Source organism: Sphaerodactylus townsendi, linkage group LG08 (assembly GCF_021028975.2).
Source record: "Sphaerodactylus townsendi isolate TG3544 linkage group LG08, MPM_Stown_v2.3, whole genome shotgun sequence".
Taxonomy (NCBI): domain Eukaryota; kingdom Metazoa; phylum Chordata; class Lepidosauria; order Squamata; family Sphaerodactylidae; genus Sphaerodactylus; species Sphaerodactylus townsendi.
In genome coordinates this window covers 111695078-111723025 of record NC_059432.1, presented here as the reverse complement: position 1 = coordinate 111723025, position 27948 = coordinate 111695078, and the positions used below count along the sequence as shown (strand labels likewise).

Below are 27948 nucleotides of genomic sequence, written 5' to 3'. Positions count from 1 at the left end.
TTCCAACAGGCTATTGACGATGTAAATTTGCCTGCTGCAGGATAAGAGGGTTACTCCCCTTATGGATTAAACATGAGTTGAGTAACAGGAAGCAAAGAGCAGGAATGAACGGACAGCTGCTCCAGCTGAGGGAAAGGAGCCCTGGGGCTCACCAGAACTGAGTCCTGGAATTGATGCTATTTAGTGTACTCATGTGACATTTGGTTGAGAGGTATCACAGACAAGTTTGCCAATGCGACAAAATTATTCTGGAGGGTCTGTGTGTGAAAAGCTAGGAGGATCTCCACAAATTCGGTGAACGGGCAATAGTGCAGCAAGTGAAGTTCACTGTAAGTATAGTGGGATGCACACTGGGGCATAAACAAATCTCAGCTGTTCAGATTATGGTGCGGGGGTCTGGACCTGCCGAAAGGGACCTTGGAGTTGTGGCAGACGCCTCAATGAACACATCAATGCTGAGTACAGCAGCAGTTGAAAAGGGAAACTCCATGCCAGGGATTAGTGTTGACAGAGACTGAAAATACAGCAAATATCAATACCAGGAAAAATTCTAAAGCAGATCATTAGATAGTCTGTAAGCATTTAGAAGGGAATGCTGTGATCACCAAAAGTCAGCATGGCTTTCTCAGAAACAATATCTTTTTGATTAGAGGGACAAGCTTGCTAGAAGAAGGAAATTCTGTGGATGTAGCATAGCTTTTAACAAGATTCCCCATGATATTTCCTGCATTGCAGGGGGTTGGACTTGATGGCCGTTGGGGTCTCTTCCAGCTCTATGATTCTATATTCTTGTAAGGAAGCTTAGATCATGGCCTGAAAAATCCCCTTCCCCAAATTCTTTTTTAATAGCCATCCCAATGAAAAATTATGGATAACTCCTTGTGTGTTGTATTGGGTGATTACTGTCAATCTTAACAAAGGGCATAATGTGGCTTTTGGTGTTGGGACTGCGTTTATATATTTCCCCATAGATCTTTCAACCCAACGTTCACATTTCCTCCCTCTTTCTGTGTATCCAAAATCCTGCTAAAGGGAGAGTCATCTTCACTTCATGCATGCTTGTTCCTATGCTCTTTCTGGTCCGCCTCTCTCACTTGGACTCAGGGAAGATCTGCGCAAAGCAAGCCAGTAGAACCCACAAGGGGGCCCCTGGGATAAACAGTTGAGTGAAAGTTTGGGCTGTAAATCCAGCCAGAAGCCCAGAAAACGGCACCGAAGCAGAGCCGCCCTCAGCATTCACAGGGCCCGTCAAATGGTGCCAAAGGCTCCTTGTGTAGCAACACGGCAGAGGAGACCACAGTCCCGAAGGATTTATTCAAGTTGTCTGTGGAAATCTGTTCTCCCCGGGCCCCTCTGTTGCCCTTTTGAGTCAGGCAGTGTTGAATGTGACCAAGTGGGCTCAAGCCCTCAAGAGCTTATATTTTTGCAACACCTTTGAATGCCATTTTTGCTGAGACAGGGTTGTGTTTGTGTCACAACAGCAGAGTGCGCAGGCTGCCTGGAGCAAAGCCCCCTAACTAAAGTCCCATAACCGTGTTTGCTGGTGGGTCCCTCTGCACAGCCCAAGTGGGGCATGAGAGCGCTCCTGTCTCAAGCCACAAGCCAGCCTGTCTGCCGTAGGCGAGTCGGAGGGGGGGGTGTGTGTGTGACTGGCACTGCCTGGCAGGGGTGGACAAGGCCCGAACTGTGTGGGTGCCTCAGCATTCCCTGCTGACTACTCGGGAGAAGACGAAATGCCTCCAAGAGCCCACATTGCCTCGGGAGACGGCTCCCTCCCACCGCAGGCCGAAGAGAGCGCTTCAAGGCAGCGGGCAGAAGCACCGGGGGGGGGGGGGTTCCAAGTCAGCAGTGCGCACCCCCTGGTCTGAGGGGCCTTCTGGGCGCCCCCCCCCCCCCGGCACGTTGCATTGTGTGTGTCCTTGCCGTTGTCGGCTTCAGCACCCACCCCCGGGAAGAGAAGGGTGGCACGACGGGCGGGAGCGCCCACCGGGTGCTCAGTGGCAGTCTCTCAGTTTATTCCAGCACGAACTTCCAGGGGGATGTGTTACCAGGGTGCGCAGGAGAGGCCTGTTTTCCCGTGTCCCTACCTGTCCTGCCAGCTTCACAGGTAGGGAGGTGCCATCCCTGCAGTGGGCCAGGGGCACCCGGGAGGACCAGAAGTCTGTCGGGACAAGTCTGCTGCCCCCATTAGCTTGCGAATAGCCAACCTCCCCTTCAGCCCGGGAGGAGCCCGTTTGTGGACGCTCGGCTGGTGGCGTGGCAGCGTGCTGCTGTGCGGCTGCGTGGGGAACGCCGCTCACCTGCGGCTCTTGGCGGCTCGCTCTGCGCCCCTCGAGGTGGCGCCCCCTGCCCGCCCCTTCCAGTGAGGAGAGGGGGGGGCAGCACGTGCACGTGGGGCGGGGCCCCCCTGGCTGGGCCTGCGGGGAGGCGGGTGGCGCTGGGTCGGGGGACCGCGGACGGCCCTCCTCCTCCTCCTCCCCTCCAGCCTACCCCGCAGGGCCGTTGTGGGGCTGGAGCACCTTCGGAGGCCGGGCCCCGCCTGGGGAGGGGGCTCTCCTCGTGGCTGGGGGGCGGGGGAGGGCGCGGGGCGCGAAAGAGCCTGGCCTCGCCCCGCCCTTCCCGGCCGGCAGGCAGGGGGCGGGCCCTCGGGGCGTGGCCCGCTGTGCTGGCCTGTCCGCCATTGGCCGGGGGGCGCGGCGGGGCGGTGGCCCCTCCCCCTGCCCGGGCCCGCCCTCCGCGCGCCGCCATCTTGCCCAGAAAGTTTGGACTTTGCGAGGAGCCCCCGCGGCGGCGGCCCAGAGGGAGGGGGGAGCGGAGCGAGCGAGCGGAGGGAGCGAGGGGGAGGGGGGGGTCCGCCGCCCGCCCGCCCGCCCGCCCGCCCGCCATGCCGCTGAGGAAGCAGGGTGGGTCGGGGGCCGGGGGGCCGGGCGCGCGCCCTGACTCGCTCTCGGCAACTTTGTCCGGCGCGGCGCCTGAGGCAGGGCGGGAGGGGGGGGGGGGGGCGGTGCCTCTGGGCGCGTGCAGAGCGCCGGGGAGGGCAGGGCCGGCCTTCCTCATGCCGCTGAGGAAGCAGGGTGGGTCGGGGGCCGGGGGGCCGGGCGCGCGCCCTGACTCGCTCTCGGCAACTTTGTCCGGCGCGGCGCCTGAGGCAGGGCGGGAGGAGGGGGGAGGGGCGGTGCCTCTGGGCGCGTGCAGAGCGCCGGGGGGGGGAGGGGCGGGGCCGGCCCCTTCCTCCGCCGCTGACCAGGCCGGGGGGGGGGGGCGCCTGTTGTTGTTGTCGCTGCAGAGGCCGCGCGGGCGCTGCGCCTGCTGGAGGAGCTCCGCGCCAAGCTGAGCCCGCTGGACGACCGGCCGCTGCGCAGCTCGCTGGAGAGGGTCATCGGCATCTTCCGCAGCAGCCTCTTCCACGCCCTCCTCGGTAGGTGGCCGGCCGGGCGGGCGGGCGGGGGGCGGAGTGGGGGGAGGGGACCTGCGCCCCGCAGCCCGCAGAGACACGTCGGGGAGCCCCTCCCTCCCCCCCTCCCTCCCTCCCGACTGGGGAGCGGCCGGCCCTGCCCTCTGGCTTGGGAGCCCCCCCCCTCCCCGCACACGTGTCCAGGAGTCCGGCCGCGCTGCTGGCCGAAGTGCCCCCGCCCGTGACTCTGGCCCCGCAGGACTTTCCACGGGCGCCTCCCGCACCCCCCCCCCCCGCGTTTGGCCAGAGGGGTCTCGCTGGAGCCCCTGCCCGCCCCGCCCCGCCGGCTCCGCCCCCCGGCCCCCCGGCCCCCCGGCGGGGGTCCTCCCGGGACTCTGGGCAGCCCGCTCGCGAAGTCCGGCCTGGCCCCGGAGACCACCAGGCGGCTGCCCGAGGAAGGGGCTCCGGCGGCCCCCCTCCTCCCTCCAGGCCTCCCAACTAGACACGCGGGGGGGGGGGGGCTGCAGGGGAGCTTCTCTGGGCCAAGGGGGGCGCCGACCAATCTGCACAGCCCATCAACTCCCCGGGGGCCAATCAGAAGCGCTGCAGGTGCCGGGAGGGGTGTCGGTGGGCGCCGCGTGGGAATCCTCCCCTGGAGAGGGGCGGGGCGGGGGCGGGCCCCGCCCACCGGTGGGCGTGGCGTGTGTGCAGGGGCCGGGCGGGCGGGCGGGCGTCCAGGTGAGCCCTCTTCTGCCCGCCTGCCTTGGGGCCCGCCTGGGATCCCTGCCTGGACTGGGGAGGGGCTGCCCCAAGACTGCCTGAAACCACCCCTGGTGCAGAACGCCAGGCTGTTGTCAGGGGGTGGCTGGTGGGACAACCCCCCCCCCCCCCCCCCCCCGCTATGGCAGCAGCTCCCTGTGTGCCCGTCAAGGTGCTGCTGCTGACCTTCCAAGCCCTTCCCGCCCCTCCCTCTGTGTTCCCCTGAGCCAGGCCCCTGTGCCTCTCCCATCCTTAGGCCCACCCCAAGGAATGGGGGCGGGGGGGGGGGCTCGCGAAGGATGGAGCTGTCTCCGGAGGCCGTGGGAGGCTTTGGGTGAGGTGGAGGCTCCAGGGCTGCCTTTTAAGAGTACAAGAAGGAAAGTTTGTGGGGAGGGGAGATGTTGTGTCGTTATACTTTTTTAAAGTTTGGATTTGTGCGCCAGGTTGAGCTGTGGGAAAGGCGAAGTATCAATGTTTAAGTAAATAAATGCAAAGGTTTTTGCAGCCGGAGTCAGCTGACTGTGGTGGGTGTTCCGGGCTGGGTGGCCATGAGCCCTCCGGGGGAGGGCGGTCTATAAACCCAATTAAAAATAATAATAATAATAATAATAATGGTCCTGTAGTTTTTGCTCCTACTGTTTCACCTGCATCTATGACTGGCGTCTTCAAAGGCATCTCACAGTCAGATGTGTTTCTTTTCATATCCCAGTGTGGAGTCCGCTGCTCTGCAGATGCAGGCAACTCTGCCAAACCATGGCCACAACACCCAAAAGGCGTCAGGGGACAGATCTCTGAGCTGCGCACCTCCCTCCTTCAGGGAACACCTGAGTGAAGGATGCCCAGCAGACGCTTTGCTGCGTCTCGAAGGGAGGAGGGGATTCCCGGGGGAGAGGGAGGGAGCCAGCCACAGAGACGTGGCCATTCCAGGTTTGGAGCATCCTCCGCAGATGTCACCCTCGAGTCCTTTTTCACAGTTGTCACTATTGGCATTATCCTCCCGGGCAGGATCCTCCTCAGCCAGGTGCTGGTCTGCGCGTGTTTCCTGTACTCTCCTTTGGCCACTGGCCTGTTTCTTTTTGCTTTTCTGAAGCTCTTCCCCCGTGGCCAAGGCAGCCTGGTGTGGTGCCACGTGGGCGTTTCTCTCAGCAGCTGCTGCCTTATCCTGAATAGAGACTGAAGTCGGCAGACAGTCAAGGGTGAGCCATGCTCAGAGCCTCTGCCCTCGTCGGAGGACTGGTGGCTGAAATGTCTCTTCTCTGTCTCCAGATATTCAGGAGTTTTACGAAGTGACCCTGCTGGACAACCCCAAAAGTGTTGGTCACTTAAAGCAGAATGAATCCGTGCCGCCCGTCAACACCTGGGACTTCTCCAGCCTTCCAAGCACAACGGTGACGTCCGAAACCTTGCCGAGCAGCCTTAGTCCTGCCACAGAGGTGAGAGAGAGAGAGTGTGTGTGTATGGTTGAAATGTGCATTGTGTCTTCTGAACCAACAGTGAGACAGTATAGTTATCTTGGAGCAAGTCCTTCCGTGCAAGAGTGTGCCTGTTGCCCCCAGAAGTCAGCGCTCATGTCAACAGAAAGTTGACCCCAGAGTCCAGCACAATTACTTCTGATTTCAGGAGAGGGAAACTTTGATAAAAAGAGGGGACGAATCAGGAGGAAGTTAAGAGAGAGGAAAGACAGTGAATTTCTCCAGAATGGCTGGAGACTGTTGGAAGCCGTATTAAAGACCCAGCTCGGATGGGTACTGGCTGACGATATGCCTGAGTGGTTAACAACCCAAGTCATGAAAGGCAGGAAGGACTTAGTCAAAGCCCTTGTCCAACGGAGGTGTGTAGAAAGGAACACAAATTCTGGCTCACCAAATGTAAGTTAACAACAAAGTGAGCAGAAAGAGAATTCGAGGAGTTGGTGGAAGATGTATTAAAGCAAACCAGAAGCCATCAGGGAGGTGGTAGAAAAGCAGAATGAAATAGAATCATAGAGTTGGAAGAGACTCCAAGGGCCATCAATTACAACCCCCTGCAATGCAGGAACACACCATCAAAGCACTCATGACAGGTGGCCATCCAGCCTCTCTTAAAAATCTCCAAAGAAGAAGACTCCACTACTGTCCAAGGTAGTGCATTCCACCGCCGAACAGCCCTGACAATCAGGAAGTTTTTCCTGATGTTTAGGTGGAACCTCTTTTCCTTTACCTTGTACCCATCACTCCTGGTCTGTGGAGCAGCAGACAACAAGCTTGCTCCCTCACCAACATGACATCCCTTCAAATAGTCAAACATCCCTTCAAACATGGCTATCATGTCACCACTTAACCTTCTCTTCACCCAGCTCCCTCTCCCCATCGGGCCGTTGTGGCGAACCTATGGCACTCCAGATGTTCATGGACTACAATTCCCATCAGCCAATTGGCCATGCTGACAGGGGCTGATGGGAATTGTAGTCCATGAACATCTGGAGTGCCATAGGTTCGCCGCCACTACCATAGGGCATGGATTCCAGACCTTTTACCATGTCACCTCTAGGTTAGACTACTGTAACTTGCTCTACTCAGGGCTACCTTTAAGTTGTTCTGAAATTTGCAACTGATCCAGAATGCAGTGGTTTCCCAGTATATCTCTTTTGGTAGCGACTCCGATGGCCTCTGGCCCTAGAAATATCTGGCTGTCTTCAACCATGGCCAGAGCCTTTTGGCTCTGGCTCCAATCTGGTAGAACTCTCTGTCTAGTGAGACCTGTGCTTTTTGATACTTGGTCTAGTTCCACATGATTTGTGGGAACCCTTTAATAATATCAGACACATAGGGAATTAATTGTTGCAGGAATTGTTCACATAGAAGCAATAACCATGATAAATAGCATATATACGGATTACTGTTATCTGGTGGTGTAGATTTTGACATTTTTTTCATGCTGATAATTAAATCCCTGTTTTAGGAAAAATCTGTGCTCATTCCAGAGAAAAGAGAAGCATTTTTAGTGGATTCGAAAGTCCCACAGGATCTTGACCTTCTCATTTTCCATTACTTTCTCTGGACAATGTTCCCACCAGTTCTTTGCTGTTCTTATGTTGTAATTCTTGCATAAATTCCAGTGGATCATCTTGGCCACTGATTTGTGTCTCTGTTTGTACTTAGTCTGGGCAATCTTTTTGCAGCAGCTGAGGACATGATCTACAGTTTCATCAGCTTCCTTGCACAGTCTGCATTTTGCATCATCTGAGGATTTTTCGATTTTGGCCTTGATCAAATTTGTTCTAATGGCTTGCTCTTGGGCGGCTAAAATCAGGGATTCTGTTTCCTTTTTCAGAGTTCCAGTTGTTAACCACAGCCAGATCTTTTCGTTATCCACTTTGTCTTTGATTTTCTCCAGAAATTGGCCATGGAGTGCTTTGTTGTGCCAGCTTTCAGTCCTCATTTTAATCACATTTTTTCTGTATTCTTGTTTGGATTTCTGGGTTTGCAGCAAATGTCTGTTCTTCACTTCAGTCAATGCCTGTTCTTGACGACTTCTTCTTCTTCTTCTTCTTCTTCTTCTTCTTCTTCTTCTTCTTCTTCTTCTTCTTCTTACTAGTATTACTAGTAATTATTACTATTACTATCCCAAAGTTTTACCTGCCAGGGAGAGCTGTGTGTTTCTGTTACTTGGTAGTTACATTGCACTCTAGATTGATACATTGTTTAATTGTTAGCTTGCTGTAGACCCATGCAGGTGATCAGAGGTTGGTTTTTGTGCATGATTTTGGACTTGGTTCTGCAGGTGAATTCATCCAGCCCCGTTAATGTCAGCCCCGTTAATGAAGGGGGAACCGGATGTTCACCCTGCTGTGAGTCAGTTACTGTTTGGACTTTTGCATTTGGGTGTTGTTGTTTTTTGAGGGAGTAAAGAAAGGAAGGGTAGTTCCTTTGAAGTGACTTCAAAGCAAAACCCGGCCGCTCAGTTTTTCCCCACTACTTTTATTTTTAATCGCTGTCTGCCCTTATGGATCGGTCAGTTGCAATTGAAAGGCACTTTCTTCTTTTGAGGAAGGAAGGGATTTCGAAGTGTTCTTGTGTGGGAAGGAGGGAGCTTCCATGAGTGTCCTGATAGGCAGGCTACCAATATGCTTGTGGGCTGTGAGGCTCCATGGAAATAGTTGCAGAGCTATGTTGAACTTGTTCTTTACGGCTGAGGTGTGGCTGTGCTTTCGCTGGGCTTGTTTCTGTGCTGCAGGGTTTGGGGAGTGAGCTAGAGCGATTCTTTCGTTTAATTAATTTGTCTCCTGCCTGTCTCCCCAGCGAGGACTGACTCAAAGTGGTTGATATGCTTCTCCTTTCCTTCTTTCATAGACTCATAGAGTTGGAAGAGACCCCCAAGGGCCATCCAGTCCAACCCCCTGCAATTCAGGAACACACAGTCAAAGCACTCCCGACATATGCTGATCCAGCCTTTGTTTAAAAACCTCCAAAGGAGGAGACTCCACCACTCTCCGAGGCACCACTCCCCATGTTGGGGAGGGGAATGTGAGTGGCATGCGGCCATGTTCCCCCTCCCTCCACCTGACCCCCCTCTAGCCCGCGCACTCCCTTCCCTTCCCAGCTCCAGTCCCCTTCCTTGCTCATCTCCCACACGGGAGCTCCTCCTGCACATGTGGATCCCGGGGGTCAGTCCAGGCTGCCTGTTTACCCTGCGGCTCCCGGCTGCTTGGTTCCCAGGGTAGGAGGTGGTCCCTTCTCCGCTGCAGAAGCAAGCAGTGCGTCTGGCAGGTGGGTGGGCCGCTGCCGGTGGAGTGCTCTGCTGCTGGGCCAGGCCACGTGCCTGGCAGGCAGGTTCCTGGAATGTGGAATGAGGCAGGTGGGGCCGGCAGAGGTGTGAACTGCCAGGCGCAGAAGGGCCCCCAAGACCCTGGGTGTGCTGCTGCCAGTTCTTCCTCGGGCACTCGGATGGCTGCTTGAACACTCCCTCACCCTGCTTCTCTCTACCCCCCCCCCCCTAGATTTTGCCACCTGCACTGACTCAGGCCCGTCTGTTCCATTTGCTCTGGTGTTAGGTGGAGTGATTCACTTTTGGAATTGAGGGAGAGATTTTGAACATTGGGTATCACATTTCCTATCATCCTTTGGGAGGCAGGAAGTAGCAATTTTTGTTTCCTTCCCTGGGGGTGCGCTTCGCCCTCCGTTCTCGTCCTGCCTCCATGGAGTATGCAGGGAAGTTCCGAGAGCCCTGATCTTCCTTTGATTTTGTAATGTATTGTATTGATGTGAGGTACTGTGTTGTTTTAAGAGTCTGCAGCTGCTGCACAGTAATTGGTCATTAGCATTTGTGTTATATTGAACGCAGCTGCAGTGTGATCTTATGCTATGTGCGAGTAATAGCCATGCAATAAAGAGATGTATTTTATTCCTCCGACTTCTGATTTCTGAGATGTAACACATTGGCGACGAAGGTGAACTTATGAAAGGTCTGGGAAGATTTTAGTAAAGTGTGGAATGTGAGTAAATTATGGCCTTTCATGGGCAGACGGAACAGTTTAATTTGGCGTTTCCTTTGAAGTGGCAGAGTTATGAGGCCAGATTGGAATTTTATCTCCTGGCGAATGGCATAACAGACTCAGAAAGGAAAAGAGCCGTGTTTTTGAGTCTTGGTGGTGAAGGAGTGTTTGACCTTGCCACAGCATTGATAGCCCCGAGAGAATGATCAGCAACGCCACTTGTAGAGATATTGACTGCCAACCTCCACTTGAGCAGTGTGAGGGTGTTTACGCAGCTGATGTAATTAACCACGTGCAACCCGAGATCCAGCGTAAGTTGACGGTGACTGTGAGGATCCAGGATGTCCCTTGTGTGATGGAAGTGGATTCCGGGTCAGCGTTCTCCATCGTTTCATGGGACACTTGTAAAACATTTTGCCCACAGGACGATTTGGACATTAGAACTTGTGATTTACCACTTACGGATTATCAAGGACATGGAGTACCTGTGGTTGGCATGTGTAATGTCCATGTAAAATATCATATGTTTGATGGATGTCTGCAATTGTTAGTAGTGGAAGGAAGGCGGACGAGCGTATTGGGGCTGGACTGGTTTGTGAGGTTGGGAATTGCGATTACTGGAATTCATGGGGTCAGCAAGTTAACATGGGAGGTGCTAGTGGAAGAATTTAAGAGTGTATTGTCGAAGGCTTTCACGGCCAGAAACTCACCAGAACCATTTTAAGAGTGTGTTTGCTGAGGGACTGGGGCAGTATAAGGGTCCACCTATATCATTGTATCTTGATCCTTCAGTACCCCCAATCCGTCTAAAATCACGGCGTATTCCATTTGCTTTGTGCTCTAAAGTGGATGCAGAACTAGATCGGTTATTGGAACAGGGAATATTGGAGCCAGTGTCAAGTGCGAAATGGGAAACTCCAATTGTGACCCCCCTGAAGGCCAATGGGGATGTGCGCATTTGTGCTGACTATAAGTGCACAATTAACAAGGCATTGCAGAAACATCCGTATCCAGTGCCAGTTGTCAGTCAATTGTTAGCAACGTTGTCAGGAGGAAAGGTTTTTGCAAAATTAGATCTAGCACAAGCGTACCAACAGCTGGAAGTGGATGATGCCACTGCAGAAGCCCAGACGGTAGTGACTCACAGGGGGGCATTCAGAGTGAAGCGGCTGCAATTTGGAGTGAGTGTAGCTCCTGGGATATTCCAGAGTCTGATGGAAGAAATATTAAGAAACTTGTCGGGAGTCATACCGTATTTTGACGATGTCTTGATAGTGGGCGCAGCTGAGTAGGAACTGATGACACGGGTACGAAAAGTACTGCAGTGCTTCTCAGATGTGGGGTTGCGTGTTAAGCGCGAAAAATGTGTGTTTGGAGTGGTGCAGGTAGAGTTCTTGGGCTACATGGTGGATGCAGGGGGAATCCATCTGACATCAGCGAAGGTGAGGGCCATCCAGACTCTCCGGCACCACCGTCAAAGCAAGAGTTACAGGCATTTTTGGGATTGCTAAATTTTTACCATTCATTTTTAAAGCATAAGGCCACAGTGGCGGAGCCGCTGCACCGTTTATTAGATAAGCGGGCAGTGTGGCCAGGAGAGGGTGGCGGCTGCTGTTAATGCGCAGAACTGACTGAGCTGTGAGCTGTTGGGGGCAACCAGCTGGGTTCTGCTCTTAGCTGCTTGGGGCCTGTCTTGTAGCAGATGGCCCCTAGGTCACACTCCTGCTTTATGGATCTCTTCACGAGGTGAGTGGGCTACTCCTCTCCCATGTGAAGAGCCTCCTCCACACCAGATGCCTGACTTACTGGTTCAAGGATTGTGAGAGTCTAAATCATATATACACAAGTTTGACTTGAGCACCTTGGAGCCTCTCTGAGGAAGGAAATAGAGGGAGATAGACTCTTTATCAGCAAACAACTATTACTGCGTCCAAAGTACAGAAAAGAAGAGGTGGGGTCAAGGCAAGAGACATCGAGCAGTTGCAAAAACACCGCACGGTGGCTGTCAGTAGAGCCATTCATGCTTGCCCAATCCCATTATATAGTTGTCATTTATTTTAGTAACTTCCCCATTAAGGTTGTGGTTAACCGAGTTGTGTACTTTCTGCTTGGCTATTCTGGAGTAAACTAGCGAAGGGGTTGGTGGAAGGGAGGGGAGAAATAGTAAGAGATTGCAGATGTGGCCCTTGCATGACTTCGTCAGCCACGATGGGCACAAGTCGTGGCCTTCATGCGCCCCACGGTCTTGTGAGCAAGCTTCGCACTGTCCCTAAAATGGTCCGTGCATAAAACAGGCGGTGTCTGAGGCATTTCTTCTGGTGGATGTCCCTCACAACCAACATCTGGGTCAGGGCATATTCCACTGGGACCGTTGGGCTGCTTCCACACTCGCCTAGTGCAGGGGTGGGCAATTATTTTTTCCATGGGGCCGCATAAGAAACAGAAAATATTGTGGAGGGCCGGGCCAAAACGCAGGGGGGCGAGGCGCTTTTGAAAGCCCCACAGAAGCTGGCAGCCAAGGCTTTCAAAGGCACCTCGCTCCCCAGCACGGCAGGGGGGGCAGTCAGGGTCATCCGGCAGGCCGGATGTGGCCCGCGGGCCGTATAATGCCCAGGTCTGGCCTAGTGAGTGGTCAGAGCATGCTTCAGTCTTGAAGCAAAGCTCAAGGGCTCAGTGCCAGAGATTAAGGCCCAGGTGTACATCCGTGTCATGAACGTTGGAGTTCCCCAGAAAAATTGGTCCTGGAGTCTGCGGTGCCCCCTCCTCTCGTGTTTGGCGTTCTTGAGGGCATTCCGTAAGCTCCCTCTTTCTTTCTGCTTGTGATTTCTTTGCAGAACTACCACTCTCAGGAGGAGGAGGAGCCCCCTTCGGTGCTGGAGCAGAGGAGGACCCCCCTGGCCCCCAGCGAGGAGGCGGCTGTTCCTGAGCTTGTTCACGTGTCTGAGAAGAACCTGTCACAAGTTGAGAATGTCCATGGATTTGTTTCTCACTCTCATATCTCACCAGTCAAGGTAGGAAACCATTGGTGGTGGTTGTTGCAGGACCATTTTGGATAGAAAGATACTGTTTAAGCGTAAAAATCTGCACGTCTTCCTCCAGCTGTGGCAGTTTCAAATGAGCACAAGTTTTGCTGGTTTTCCTCCTGATCTCTGTCGGTCTTAGAGGGAGACGACCCACCTGCATAACGGGGGGGGGGGTGATTCTCCCCTCCTGCAGCAGCCCTCTACCTCCCTCTACATGTTTCTCCTGGTGGGGGGGGGGGTTCCCCCGTGGAAAGTGTTTCAGGGAGTGGTTTGGGCTGCTTGGGAGGCAAAAGAAGGGAAAGTTGAGCATCCATGCGGGGAGTTCAGATGTGATCCAATCCAGTAGTCTGGAGTCAGGGTGTTTTCACTGATTATTTCTTACCACCTCCATGGAACAAGAGTTAATTGATCCCTGGAGATTTAGAAATCGAAAGTGGTTCAGATCCCACGCCCTCTGTCGTGTGTCTCAGCCTGGTGTTCTGTTCTGGCCAGTTGATCCTCTGAGGGTGGAGGAAAGTTCCATGTTTTTGGCGTCGTGGGCAAGTCTTTTGCGAGGTGAGGTTCGGGTTTATAGTCGTCTGCGTTCTTTGCTGAGAAGGGGAAATCTGTTCGGGTGGTCTGCCTTCAAAGACTGGTGTATCCTGTGGATTTCTTCATGAAATTGGGGGAATTGTCGCATTGCTGTGAACATAGAATAGATAGATTATCTGGATGGCTAATACAGTCGTTCCTGAGTGGACCCCCTCCCAGTCGCTACCACCTGTTGGGTGCCTTTGCTCACTGGGGAGGGGCCGTGGCCAGAAAGAGGGTGTGTCGAAGGCTCATCTGAATTGGACCCTGTGGTGCACCTCCCAGGAGGTCAAGCGGCCGTTCTCTAGCAGTTGATTTATGAGGAGGGGGCCTCCCTGGGCCTGAAACGTTGCGTATTTTCACACATTGTAACTGAAAAGGCAGAGGACATATTGAAACGCCTGACTCATCTCCAGTGTGTGCGGTGCCCTCTGCTTCCATCCCAGCCAGCCTCTCCAGAAGGAGGTCCTGGTCAGTGGTGTTGGGAGCTGCTGAGAGGCCCAGGAGAGCCAATGAGGATAGAATCCCCTGTCACGAGGCTCTTCCTGTGCCAAACCAGAATCTGGATTGAGCTGTGTTATCTTACTGTATGATTGGACAGTGTGTTTCCAACGACAGGCCAGAAAAAGCGAGGGCTGCTGGGAAGTGTGGTCCTCAGCCATCTAAGAGGGCCCAGATTTCAGCTGTTCCTGAAGGAGGAAGGACTACACTTCCCAGCAACCCTTGCTGTAGGAAGCCATATTCCCCTCCCTCCCCCACAGTGGGCTTTTCCCTATCAGGTCTCGATCCCTGTTTGAAGAACTTCCTGCCTGGGAACCCAGGAGCTAGAAGAGCCTGTCTGTCTGTGTGTGTGGGCGTGTGTGTGTGTGTGGGTATGTGTGTGTGTGGAATTTGTAAGTAAGCTTTATTTCCAACTTTAGTGACCCCTGCGGGCCACTAATAAAGTCTTTCCACCCTGACGTGGAGAGCGTGCAGCTAACCCCTCTAGAGTGGGGTGGGGTTAGTTTAAATCAAATCTTTTTGTAGGGTTGGGGATCTTGATGTTTTCTAAGCTGCCAGGAAGTGGATGTCTGGACTCAAACAGCAGGAATCCTGTTCATGTTCTCAAACTAGCAATAATCCCAGACAACTGGACAAGTTGACACCTGGGCATCGTCTGTCCATGTCCTAGTTGGTGTGGATGCGACCGATTATCTGAAAAGTCAAGCAAAATTATCCCAGCAGACCATCAAGCAGTCCGCCCCCCCCACCCCCCGCCCAGGCCTCTCACCCCTCCTCACAGCACTGATACTATAGCCCAGTGGTTCTCAACCTGGGGGTCGGGATCCCTTTGGGGGTTGAACGACCCTTTCACAGGGGTTGCCTAAGACTCTCTGCATCAGTGTTCTCCATCAGTAAAATGGATAAATGTTAGGGTTGGGGGTCACCACAACATGAGGAACTGTGTTAAAGGATCGCGGCATTATGAAGGTTGAGAACCACTGTTATAGCCCATGCTGTGTGGGCTGCAGTGGTGGTACAAGCAACAACATCGGAAGATTTGTGGCCCATCTCTTAGAATTATGGAATCATAGAGTTGGAAGAGACCACGAGGCCATCAAGTCCAACCCCCGCCATGCAGGAACACACAATTCCTGCTTTATCCACTCAGATTGTTCCCACAGACCTCGAAGGGTGGAAGTGGTGCATTTTCTTAGAATTATAGAGTTGGAAGAGACCCCTGAGGCCATCAAGTCCAGCCCCCTGCAGTGCACTATGTACATTTTCTTATTGCAGCAACCACCAGAGAGCATGGGGCCTCGTGACTCTGGCAGACGCCCTGCCTGCCCAGAAGCATGCTTGTGCATGAAGATTGACAGGGCAAGTGGTGGTTCTAAATACAGTCCTGGGAGCTGAGGGGAAGAGGCTGCCCGGGGCTGGCTTTGGAAATGTGCTGCTGTTCACCTTAGTAGGTTTTGGTGCACCTGGAAGATTTTTTTGCACCTAGCTTATCCTAACCCCTTGAAGTCTGTGTGAATGAAACCTCCTGGCACCCTTCTCTCCTGCTCTGAAAGCTCCCCCCCCCCCCCCCGCCTGCCCACCCGCCCGCCTATTTTTTGGGCTCAATATCCAGCCTGCAGAAGAGCTCTGGGGAACCAGTTTGCTCCTTGGTGATGCCTGTCTTGTTACGCCCCTCGGTGGCAGGTGCAGGACGGCTTTTCCCCACTAGGAACCCTCCCACACTTCACTCCTTGATCTCTCTTCGAGTTTGGTCATGTTGTAGATGTTAAATAGGAGTAATCCAGTTTGCCGGCAGGTTCTGGGGTAATAACACAGTGCCAGACATCAAAAGGCAATTGCTGGTTTATCTCAGATGGAAATACAAAGGGCTGGGGCAGAACAGCACACTGTGAGATAAGATTGAACCAGGGGTTTATGAATGTTGTTATACACCAGCTATACCCCCCCCCCCCCGCCCCCAATAAATGTGACTTTATCTTTGGTTTATGCCAAGACGGGTATCATAAATAGAACTGTAGCCACGAGCAGCACCCTTGTGGCACATGCTCACTCGTTGGAGGGGGGGTTGCTAGGTGAGATCTGACCCCATTTTTTTTCTTAGAGCCCTTGCTGTAATGATAGGCGGCTTAACATGCAACCTGCTCGGGCCTGAATAATAGCTGTATACTTATCTTTGTGCGTGTGCACATGTTTTCGGAGACGACTGAGGAAGGCCTCTTGGCTGAAACGCAACTTCAGTGGTTTTATATGTGTTACCAAACTGTATTGTTTATGTGTGGTGGTTTTAATGCCCCGTGACGGTTCAGCTTTCCTCCTTTTTATGAATTTGTGCTCACAGTAATGATAGTATTATTTTGGCGCCTAATAACCTTGTTCAGTTTTACCCTATTGTGTGCTGCGGTGGCACTTTGCAGTTCTGTCTTCACGCCAGTGCTGTTCTGGGGTGCTGGCTGTGTTGGATTTGTGTCAGCAGGAGGTTTGCTTCCATGGCTTGCGTTGCTCTGTTCTCCTGCTAGACAGGGAGGTTTCGGGGCAGTGTGATCAGTATGCGGTTGACACACAGTGGTGGCTCCTTATATGTCTGAAGCTGCTGGAAGTTGCTGCCTTTCGGTGAGAGCCGTGTCTGGAGCTGTGGTCCCCTGGCTGGAAGGAGAATACACTACAGCTGGATCTGGATAATATGGAGAGGGTGCTGGTTGGGAAGGCCCCGATTCTGGAAGGAGCTCTGCTTCCCACCTGGGCTAGCGGAGCTTCGTTGCTCTGTGAAGAGCTCAGACTTAAGTTGATAAGGCAGGTGGCAAAAAAACAGCTCTTACTCTGTGTGTGTGTGTGTGTCTGAATAGCCTATGAGCAAAGCTGGCAGCTTGCTCCTTTTAATTGTATTCTTTTTGACAGAGCGATAATATATTTATTCTTAAACTTGTGTAAGTTGATTTGAATCCTCTTGATTGGAGAAAAAGTAAAATAAAATTAGAATATTCACTGGTGGGAGCTATAAGCTCTGTGAAAAGCTCTGACGTGGCTGCATCGGGTATCCCTGAAGATGTCGAGTTGCTTATTAAGAAAGGCCAAGTTGATTTGTTTGGGTAACAATCAACTCGAGGGGGGGGGGGGCAGTTGCTTGCCTCACTACCATTAGCAGGACTAGAGTTCTGAAGGCCCGCAGTCAAGAATGTTTTTTCCAATTTTTCCAATGGAGAATTTGGAATCTTTGAGGGAGAAATGAGGAAACTTCCTGTTCTGTCATTTACAATGAATAAAATGCTGCTTAAGCCAATGGCTCAAAAAAAAAAAAAAAAAGCAGCCACAGACCCTTGCCTTGGAAAGCCCTTCAGTCATTCCAGCCGTACGCTATGAAGTGGTCTGTGAATTGTCTGGTGAAATGTCGGGGTCTCTGGGAAAAGGGGTGCACCATATTTTCAGGTTAAAAGCCAAATAAATGTAAATTGTTTCGGTGAAAATTAAATGCCATGTTGGTGATGCATAATTAAAGCGTTCAGTATATTTAATCTTACGAAGCTGAGGTGAGCGTGCCAAATTGCTGCCAGTTCTACCTGCTGTGATGCTGAGAAGAGAGTCTCGGCTGCGGCTGGACTCTGTTGGCTGCCTGCCTTGCCCAGGCTCCCTCCCTGTCCGCGAGAGTCTTCCTGCTTTCCAGCCGCCTCCCCACCACCTGAGATGAGCTCCCTGGCCCTCCCCGTCCACTGTGTGCTTTTGCTGGGGGTGGGGGTGGGGGGGGGTCTGGCAGGCAGCTTGGGGGCATGTGCCTCTGTAGCGGGGAACTGTTGTGTGGACTTGTGCTGCCTCCTGCTGCCTGCAGAGCAGTAGTGTCGTCATCTCTACCTCTTGCTGCTGTAGATTTTGAATGTTGTCAATTACATGGGGTATTAATGCAATTCTTAAATGGCTTCTGTAGCCTTGAGCAGCAGTTTTGGAGACTCTGTTGAGGGGCCACGTAGCCCCTGCTCAGCGTGAGGCTGAAGTTTAGGAGTCTCTGTCATGAACAGGCCGAGTGAGGGCTGACGGCTTTTCTCAGCTGAATGACTCTGCCTCCCGGAGGGTTTCTGGGCACAATTGTCAGAGTTTCTCTGATTATTTGATTACTGATGATTTTAAAAAAACATTTGTATCATGCATCTCCAAAGCTTAATGTGGCAGCCAGATCACAGAAAAGGGCCAACTCCTCACAGAGACACAAGAACTTTCAATAGATAGAAGAATTTGCATTTATAGCAAAACCGGGGAGACTCCTCTTGGGTGCCCAGAATCCTTTGGGCCAGGCGAAGAGTTATGTCCTTGCAGTGCGGGCGCCTGGTGCTGGCAGAGCACCTTCATGCTGCACAGGGTGTGGGTGCCTGAATCGGGGCCAAGAAGGGTCCTTCTCCTTTGGAGGCAGGAGGACCTGATCCTGATCCCTCCTCCTGGCATAATTTACCCGGCTGCTTTTCTCTGGTTTTAACCCTTTACCTTTTTAATGCTTTGTATTATGTGGTTAAAAGTTAACTGCTCTAAGTTATTAAGTTAAGTTTCTAAAGTTAGGTTAGCAAGTTCCACAGGACAGCTATTGGAATTACTGGAACTGGAATAGGTGACTCCCAGCAAGGAAACGGACTTCAGAATTGGTTCTGCCTCCCTGATCTAAGGCTGGGAATCATCCCCACTCAGGATGCCCTCCTGTCTCCAAAGGAGAAGGCCCCTTTTCAGTAAGTATCCAGTGGACCGTGCCACCAGTCCGGGGCCAGAGTCAAGAAGGCTCTGGCTGTGTTTGAGGATAGATGGCTGCTGTTTGGGCCAGTGACCACCAGTAAGTTGTTCCCAACTTAGCGCTCTTGGGGGTGTATTGGGAGAGGTGGTCCCACAGGTACAAAGGCCGCATTCTGTTTAGGGCTTTAAAGTTCAACACCAAAACCTTGACCCTGATCCAATACTCAACTTGGAGCCAGTGCTACAGGTAGAGCACCTGTTGTATATCTGTCCTCCACATGGAGGGCACCTCAAGTTCATACCTTGTTTAGTACCATCTCCCCCAACCTGAACGGCTAGCATCTGTGTAACACCTGGAGGGGCTCCACTACCTTGCCCTTGCTCAGATTGGCTGTGCGGATCCACCAAATAAGACCGGCTTTGACTGAGAGTGGGGCCGGCACAGTCATTTCCCTTTCCTGCGTTATCTCTGTCTGGAACGGATAGAGGGATCGCTGAAGTGGTCTGGCAGGTGGTCTCCCTCCACTCAATTTTTTTTTGTAATAATTTTTTTGTAATAATTGTTTATAATGAGTCAGCTTTTGTCTGCAAAGTTTGAATAAATTAAAAACAACTTGTTTGAATAAATTAAAAACAACTGTGAAATATGCTACGTGATATGAAAGTGGAATTTTATAGTTTAGGGAGAATTAGCTGCTATCACATCACAAAATAGTCCTGCCAGAAGGACAACCAGGTCAGTTATGTAGGAAAAGGAAAACCAAGAAAACAGCCCAGCGGATGACCGAGGTAGCTCAGAAGTTTTTTGTTTTGTTTTCTGAAGCGGGGTCACCACCTTTTCTTTAATGAGAGCTGCTTCTGAGTAATTAAAAGATATTTCAAGCAACTTTCGACCCCGGCATGTTACCAAGTCTTGCTCCGCCCTGAAACCACGAAGTAAGAAGAGCCTCAGCAATGAATTTATCAACTAAGCAGCACAGAGAAAAATTCCATGAAAAATATTTATTAAAAAGCCTAGAGCTTTTCGTCTTTTCCTGGCTCTTCTATGGGATGCAGCAGCTACTGGCTGCTAAGGAGCGAATGAACAGGATTTTGTTTGTTGTTGTTGTTTAGGTTTTCATTCTGGAGGGCTTGCAGCTTTCGTGCAGGCAGTGGACCAGCCCTTCTGTGTTACCCAAAGGGGCACAGATCACGTTTACAGACAGGCGCACTGACAGTGAAAAAACATCTTTATCACAGAACACCCACAAAGGAACTCACTCCACTCAATTGACCTTGTAGGCCCAACAACTTGGGCAGCTGCGTCAGTGGAGACGCTCTGCTGTGGTGGATGATCTACGTGGCCAACTGTCTGTGCCGTGACCTCTGGCTGAAAGAGCTTGTTGCAAGAGGAGTCTCTAATGGCACACAGGTCTTCCAGCTTCTGGGTAGGCGGTGGAGAGCTGTTCTTGAAGTTTGCTAAGGAGCCGTGTGGTTGTAGCACTGGGACGGTGGTCTGGGTGCCCGTCTGCGCCTGTTCCCTGAACAGGAATCAGGAGAGCCTCCAGGTGTGGGACCCCGTTCACCTGTTGTTTCTATAAGGAGGACATTCCCTTCTTCTGATATCACACAGGTACATATGACAGGATCATTGTGGACATTGCTTTTTTCTTGAAGACTCGGGCAATCAGTTTTACCCTCTGTATTTTTTGTGCACTGTTCAATTTTTCTTTCATCGTTTTATCCAGCCATTTGCTGGCAACAACTACTTACTGGGGTAAGCTGTATCCTGGCCTTAATGACGGATTTCTTTTCCTTTTTGGTAGTGGACATGTGACATATATGATGTTGTATATGAACCCTGATCTTGGCAGATACTCAGAAAGTGTAGGACAGTGGTTTTCTGGTCTACCAGATGCCCCCTGCTGGACCTCAGTTCCTCCCAAACTAATGTTTTTTGTTCTGTGGAGACTTCTATGTAGTACCCCCCCCCCCCCCCCCCGAGATTTAGCTCCTACACAGAAATTAGCTGGCGAGCTGGGAGCGTAGAAGAGGCAGCCACACGGCCACCTCCTGCTGCTGAGTCAAGGGAGAAGAGGAAGGAGGGGAACCGGAGCCAGCCCTTGGGGCCTGTTGGGTGGAGTCAGCGGGCTCCTTCTTGGACAGCTGTGCTGGTCCTCGGGCCTTTGGACTAGGCCTTCGGACTAGGCTTGACATGCTGCGTTCCTTTCCTCTCATGTTTGCCTGCTTAGAAGTAGGAGAGAGAGCTGACCACAGCAGTTTGCAGCGTCAAGAAAGCATCTCCACAGATCTAACTTCTGGCCGCCCTGGCGCCCTCGTGAATCGACGCCTTCCCAGAGGTCCTGTGGCTGACAGCCTTGCTCAGACGGACGGCCACGGCTTCCTTGATTTAAGCCAATCCCTGCTGAGCCTTCCTCTTTTCCTGCTTCCTGCAGTTCTTCGGAGCGTTATTGTCTTGCCCAGCAGACCAGGGGACAAAAGCACCAGTGTCATCATCTTGGCTTCTAGGAGGAATCTAAAATGAGCTGTGCTGGATTAGACTAAAGGCCCGTCCAGTTCGGCCAACCAGCTGCTCCCAGGAAGGCCACAGAGTGGGAACCACCACCACCACCCGCCTCCTCCTCCTCCTCCTCCTCCTCCCCCTCCTCCCCCTCCTCTGCCGGCCTGTCCTCCCCAGCAACTGACCGAAGGAGGCAGGACACCTCTGGTCCTGCAGGCAGTAGGAGATATTCATCATGATCAGTAGTTGCTGATAGCTCAGTCCTCATGACTTCGTTTATCTTGGTACTCTTGTTTTCCAAGTAATTGAGTGGGAATTCCCACCAAAAGGTGGTCTGCAGTAAAATTACATAGCCTGGCGTTGGGGCTGTTGTAATTATTCTTTATACTAAAGGTGGCAAATATATTCCAGGTCCTCTTCAGCTTTTTAATTTAAAAGGTATTCTTTTTGGTGCTGCCATTTAGATAAATGCCATCAGTGAGACTACCGATCGGCCTCTCTTTCAATTTTTATGAAGTTGCTGAATGTTCTCCCTGCCAAGTCAGTTCAAGTGTCTCTTGAAAGTTGAGCAAATGCTTGCTTGCTGGATTAGACTGTGATCCTGGGTTGTTCTTTGCTGCAGACGGATACTTCCCTCTTTGGAAGGAACATCTCTTATAGGTCACGCGGGCAAAAAACTCTTGATGAGAAGTGGTCGCTGATTGGTTTTTCATCGACTATGATTAGTGAACGAGGGAATGTAGTGTAATAAGAAAGTATTGCAGAGATAGATGATGCTGGCACGGTCCTCGTGCTGGCTCATCTCAGGTATTTTGGTATTCCCTCCCCAGGACATTTGCCATCACATGCCACTTTGCCTTTTGAGAGATGTTTTCCTCTCCAGGCTAAATGGAAAATGTTCTATGGTTATCAAAGGAAGATACATCAAGTTACCTTACTCAAGAACCTGTTTGTATTCCTCTGGTTTGACTGATTCCAATAACATATGTGTGACAGAATGCCCCTTTCATGAGGTTTTTAGACTGCATTACCTCACTGCTATGTTAATTGATTGGCCTGGATTATCTGCATCTGTGGTCATTCCCTTTTCATACCCTTTACGAATGTATTCACTCCCTCTTTAAGGTCTTCCAGGTTGGTGGCCAGGACCCCATCCTATGGCAGACAGCTCCACAAGTGAGCTGCACCCTGTGTGAAGAAATGCTTCCCTTTGTCCCAAATCTCTCAAACTTCAGCTTCAGCGGATGACCCTGGCCAGGTTCTGGGGTGTGGGATGAGGTCCGTGTTCCACGCAAAAAGCAAGCGTGAAAGGTTTTTAGTGACCTGCTGTATAATTGGAAGCGGGGTATTTGACGGGGTGGCCCCTTTAATAGAAGAGCTGTGTCAGACGAGTGAGCAGAATCAGTGGATCTGAGGAGGAAGCAGATGGAAATGGGATTAATGCCGATGATGATGAACCGATATGCAGCTGGAGAGGGATTAGTCCGCGTCTGTTGGGGCAGAGCTGCTGGGTTGCTGGAGCTCCTGCTGTCGTGTTTTCGGAGAAACTTTCAGTGAAGCCGTCATGTTCCTTTCGGTGTGGCACACTCAAAAGACGAGCAGGAGGTTCCTGAAGAATGTGCGCAAGTCCAGGCACTTCAATCTTCACATGTTGGTAGGTGGACCAGAATGCCACAAATACTTCTCATTAGCATGAATATTTGGCTGTTCGATCTTTTCATTCAGCTTTCTGCAAGTGTGTGTGTGTGTGTGTGTGTATTTAAAATGCTGATGTTTAACCTAAGTAGGTGACTGGGTAGAGACCCCTGAAGCCTTAATTCATGAGGAATCTGCTTCCACGGGAGGTGGTGATGACCACTAACCTGGATAGCTTTAAAAGGGGCTTGGACAGATTGATGGCGGAGAAGTCGAACTGTGGCTACCAATCTTGATCCTCCTTGATCTCAGATTGCAAATGCCTTAACAGACCAGGTGCTCAGGAGCAGCAGCAGCAGCAGAAGGCCATTGCTTTCACCTCCTGCCTGTGAGCTCCCAAAGGCACCTGGTGGGCCACTGCGAGTAGCAGAGAGCTGGACTAGATGGACTCTGGTCTGATCCAGCAGGCTCGTTTTTATGTCCTTATGTTCTTAGGTCTTTTTTCAGGAAAATGTTTACTGCACAGTATTTTTGTTTGGCAGTTATGCCGGCTTCAAATTTTTCTGGAATTTCAATGGCTCTGCTGTGGTGATGCCACACTTTTTCAACTTGTATTATATTATATGGTATATTTGTGGCATTTTACTTCTGATGCATCCCATAAGAATGTGCTGAGTGGAAAGGACTTGGGAGAGCACCGCAGGTTGCTAGTGGCTGGTGTTTGTGCCATGGATAATGCTGAGCGTCACAATCTCCACCACCCACCGCCCTGCCCCAAACACTAACATTTTATTCTGGTTTTGTTTTCCCTTTAACTTTTTGCAAGCTCCGTGTCCTCTTCTCCTGGAGCTCCTGTTTCTTCCTGGAGCTCCTGTTTCTCCATTCCAGCTCTTTCACTATTTGAAAACAGTCGGGTTCAGGTGCCTTCAGCCTCCCCCCCCCCAAATGCTTGCAGAAATGGTAAAAATTGATGGGGGGGGGGCTCCCTACATGTGCCCTGTGGCCATCCTTGTGGCCCGCTGTCCGTTGTGATAGAACGGCTGCCTGTTCTAGAGAGAAGGGAGAGGAACTGTCTTCAGGGAACGTGCGCTTGGTGCTGAACTGAACTTCTCATTAGCAGGTTTCTTTTCAAAGGTCCAGGACTATGTGATGTTTGTCAAGCCCCAAACTGTGATTTTGTCTGAACCTCAATAAAAGTCACAGGGAATTTTTTCCCTTAGTGTTGTTTCCTTTTGTCTCAGATGTGCTGAAAAGGAATCAAGTGGATAAGCTTTCGAGCAGAATGCAAATGCAGGCAGTTCTTTAGTGGCTAAAGTGTTGCACGCGAGTTTTGTCACAGAACCATTTGTGTTCTAACTGCTGACGTGAGGTCCCCCGTAGGTGTACATTTTTGAGAAGGGGATGGTCTCCGCTGCCAAAATAATAAAGCCGTGTGCCAAGGGTGTCATTTAAGACTTCCCTTTCTATTGCATTTTTAATCGTGTGTCTAAGGTAACAGTTTCCCCACTTCAGTCATCGAGGTGCAACTGAGGCACTCGTGGCCCGGCAGTCGGAGTCCAGCCGGAGGAGGGCAAGGCGAGGTCCAGCCGCCGTCCATTCCCACTCTGCCAGAACCTTTCTGGGTGATCTTGGGCCCGTCACTTCCTTCCTCTGAGGCTAACTTGTCACTCACTAAGTTGTCATGGAGATGAAACATGCAAAGGAGAGCAGTGTATGCCACCCCAATCTCCTGCACGGGGAAGAGAGAGAGAGAGAGAGAGAGAGAGAGAGAGAGAGAGAGAGAGAGAGTGTTACAGTCCAATTCTTAATGTCCAAAGGAATTCCTGCCTATCTGTGACAGGACCATATCGGCTTGGTTCTTTTCAACCCAATATTTGTTGTTGTTTTCAGGAAAGACGATTGCCTTATATAGCATAGACTTTAAGGAATATGAACCCCATGGCTGTAGCCTCTTCTCTACATGAGACAGATGGAACAACGGACACTTGTGCCCATCCATCTACTACGGGGTTTTGGTATGATTTTTTAAAGCTATCTTCCCCTCTTTTTATTCTCACAACAACCCTGTGAGGTAGGTTAAGCTGAGAATGTGTAACTTGCCCAAGTCATCCAATAGGCTTCCATGGCAGAGTGGGAATTGAAACCCAGTTCTTCAGCCCCCGTTCTTCTGGCCCTGGGCAAGGGTGGCTCTTTTTGAAGGGGGGGGGGAGAATTCTCCTGGAGGCGGAGGACATCTTGATGGGTGATTCCCAACCCGTTCTCAGGGAGGCAGGACTTGAATCTTGTAGAAGGCTTGGCATCCATCTTAGTCCTTAGTATTTTTCCTGCCTCAGCAGGGAGAGCAGCACTTCTTCTCAGCTCTTCAGCTTCGTGTGCTCGTCGTCTTGTTGACCCTTATAGCTCGTGTTTTTTGTGCCCTCCGTCTGTCTTCCTGTTGTTTGGGGATCCGGCGAGGGAAGGTTTCCTTTTTAATTTCCCGCCAAATCGGCCGTGCAGAGATGTCACCCCGTGCTCCCCCCCCCCCGCAAAGAGGCCTTTGCTAAGTCCTCTGCGGCAGGGACTAGAGCAGCTGCCAGGTCTATCCATCCTGACCGGCTGGCTGGCTGGCTGGCTGGCGCACCCCAGGATGGGGCTTCTTCCCTACAACCCCCGAAGAAAGCTTCCTCCAAGAAGCGAGATCAGCAGCCAAAAAAGAAACGCAGAGCGGTGGCTACAGAGAAGGCGGGAAGCACCAGCATCCCATATAGGGCTTTGGAGGGTGCCGGATCGTCACAGCGCGCTACGAATCCATATAGGGCCAGGGCGCGCGCTAGCCACCGTGACAATCCACATGCCGGTGCCAGTGACCCAGATAGGGCTGCGGAAGGCGCCAGCACTGCTCACTCCATTCCAGAGGTGTCCGGCTCCACACCAGACAGGCAAGATCAGGACGGGAGTGGTGATTGCACCCCAAGTTTCTAGCCCCGCTCAGCCCCAATCGTGGCAGAACACCTCCCCTAGTGAACTGATGGATATGTTCCACCAGACCATGCGGGAGGAGATTTGCCTGCACCTCCAGGCATCCAAGAAACATTCTAGCCCCCCCCCCCCTTCCTTCCCCTCATAGATCTTCCCATGGCAGGGACAGACCAGCTCAGTTCAGCGGGACCCTCTCTGGTTCCTTGGGGAGGATGAAGCCAGCGAAGCGGGGGTGGGTGGGTGGTGGTGGTGGTATCTGATCATTTCTCTGAGCCAGATATGCCAGCTGAAGCAGACGATCAACAACTCCTACGGTTTTTCAAGCCAGAGGACCTGGCATTTTTAGTGGCCAAAACTATTTCTGTTTTGGATCTTCACGATCCTGTCAGAACATGTGTTTAGATGGGCAAAATCTAAATGACAGCTGGACCCTCCTCCTAGCAGGTGTCGTGTGCGGATTAGGGCCGAGTGCACAGCTTGAACCGCGTGCAAAACCTGATAAGGTGAGGGCACCTGATTGGTACCACATTTGTATATAGATAGCACAGACAACAGAGTGACGTGTGCCTGGAAACACCTGCGGTCTGGCGAAGCACTTTGTCAGTAGATAGCAATAAATAGAACTGCACTGGTGACTGTGTGTCTGTCAGTTCTTGTCTACATTGCATCCTGCAAGGTGGTCTACTCTGAGTAAATCCGCTGCTTCAACAGATCCTGTCGATGCTGAGGACACCCCCCCCCCCCGGCCCCATCTTCTTCCTCCACCAAGCCCATTAAGGGCTGTCCCAAGGGGAAAAGGACTGCTTTCCACACAAGGAACATACGCGGGACTATTTTCCCCTACCTGAATATTTCGAAAGGCGCATTAGGAGGGAGGGGCTCAACCCAGGATGCAGCAAGGGTTTTCCCTCCAACTTCAAACAATTACAATCTGTGCTGGAATACGTACAGCGGATGGTCCATAACCCCCGGTAGGCGCCCCTGTGGCAGCTCTCCAATCAGGGGGACTCGTGTCCAAGGATAGAGAGGAGTCCCTTAAAGACTCTAAGGACGAATGATGCCATCCTAAGAAGAACCCACGAGGGCCTGGCTATGACAGTCAAGGCTCTTGCCCCCTCATCCACAGTGGCCGGAGCCACCCTAGTCTGGCTACGCAGGCCTCTGGACGTGGTGCCGCTGGGGGAACAGGGGGTCAGAGAGGGGGTAGAGAGGGTCTGGCTGGGAGTTTCCTACATGGCGGACTCCACCTGTCAGGCTCTTACGCCAGTGTCCAGATCTATGGCAACTGCAGTGGTTGCCTGACTTCCATCCCAAACAACTGGTTTCGGCCTATTCAGCTGAGGCAACAGTAATGCCGACTCCTGCCATCCCGGCAGCTGCTCTTTCTGGCCAGGGAGCAGCAGGCCGCAGCCTGAGGACTGTTTTCCGGGGTTTGGAGAGGATTCGTGATATCCAAGTCAGCAGATCTCTGCCTACAGAATTCGTTGAACATCTTGTGTTAAACATACAAGTGCTTTATTTTCAGTAGGATTTTGTGCCTGACTTTTCTTTGTCTTTAGGGGTCTCAAAGCACCTTCCCTTCCTCTCCCCACCACAGACTCCTTGTGGCGTCCGTGGAGCTGTGAGTGTTTGGAGAGAAAGGTCACCCAAAAGGCTTCACGTGGAGGAGTAGGGAATGGAACCCGGCTCACCCTATCATGGAGTGCTGCTCTCAACCACTACACCACTCTGGCAGTCCTATTACATTGCTTATTAGATGTCACGTACTGCTGATTGCATTGACTTGACAGTTTGTCATCCACCTGGCGCTCAGCAAGAACGGTGGGGTCGTGTTTCCCGGGTCTGCCTCATAATCAGACTTCGAAGACCAGGAAATATTTTATTGAACAATAGCAATCAGGATATGAAGCATGTTTAATGGTCTATCGGCAAGTCTAAAGCTTGCCGCACAAAAGCCCCGCGTATAAACTGTGTCTACTCCCCCCCCCCCCGGCCCCCATCCGTGCTCGGCGGCCCCTGCGTTCCCATAGGCGTTGCCAGGTCCCAGGTTCGCTGGCCTTGGTGCTGTCTCCCAAGCAAAGCAAAACATTCACTGAAGCACAAAGTGGGAAATGAAAAGTGGGAACCAGAAAGCAGGGAGGGGACGATGCCATCTACAGTCCTGGAGACATGCCAGGAGCTGGCTAAAAGAGCCAGGTAGACTACAAATAATGTCGATCAATCAATCAATATGCATGCTGACTTGGATTGTTTGGGCATAGATCCCTCAATTGTTTTAGGTTCACCTTTGTGGCTTCTGTGCAGCCCCATACGCATGCAGTCCAGTTGCAGAGACAAACTTTCTTAAGTTTTCTAGCTCTTTCAAATGCTGTTGGAACACTCCCCACTTTCTACTGCCTGCTGATGGAATTCATAGTTTAAAGATACCCCA

General features: G+C 52.0%; 1 protein-coding gene across 10 annotated transcripts in view; it reads left to right on the top strand.

Annotated features, from left to right (window-relative positions):
• Positions 1-2775: 2775 nt before the first annotated feature.
• The window catches only part of DLG1 (discs large MAGUK scaffold protein 1), a 109302-nt gene continuing 84129 nt past the window's right edge, over positions 2776-27948 (top strand). For all 10 annotated transcript variants that reach the window (XM_048505493.1, XM_048505491.1, XM_048505490.1 and 7 more), the window contains exons 1-4: positions 2776-2903; positions 3287-3418; positions 5420-5586; positions 12461-12637. In XM_048505493.1, coding sequence (XP_048361450.1) covers positions 2885-2903; positions 3287-3418; positions 5420-5586; positions 12461-12637 — 495 coding nt within the window. In that variant the 5' untranslated portion in view covers positions 2776-2884. The remainder of the gene's footprint in view (positions 2904-3286; positions 3419-5419; positions 5587-12460; positions 12638-27948) is intronic.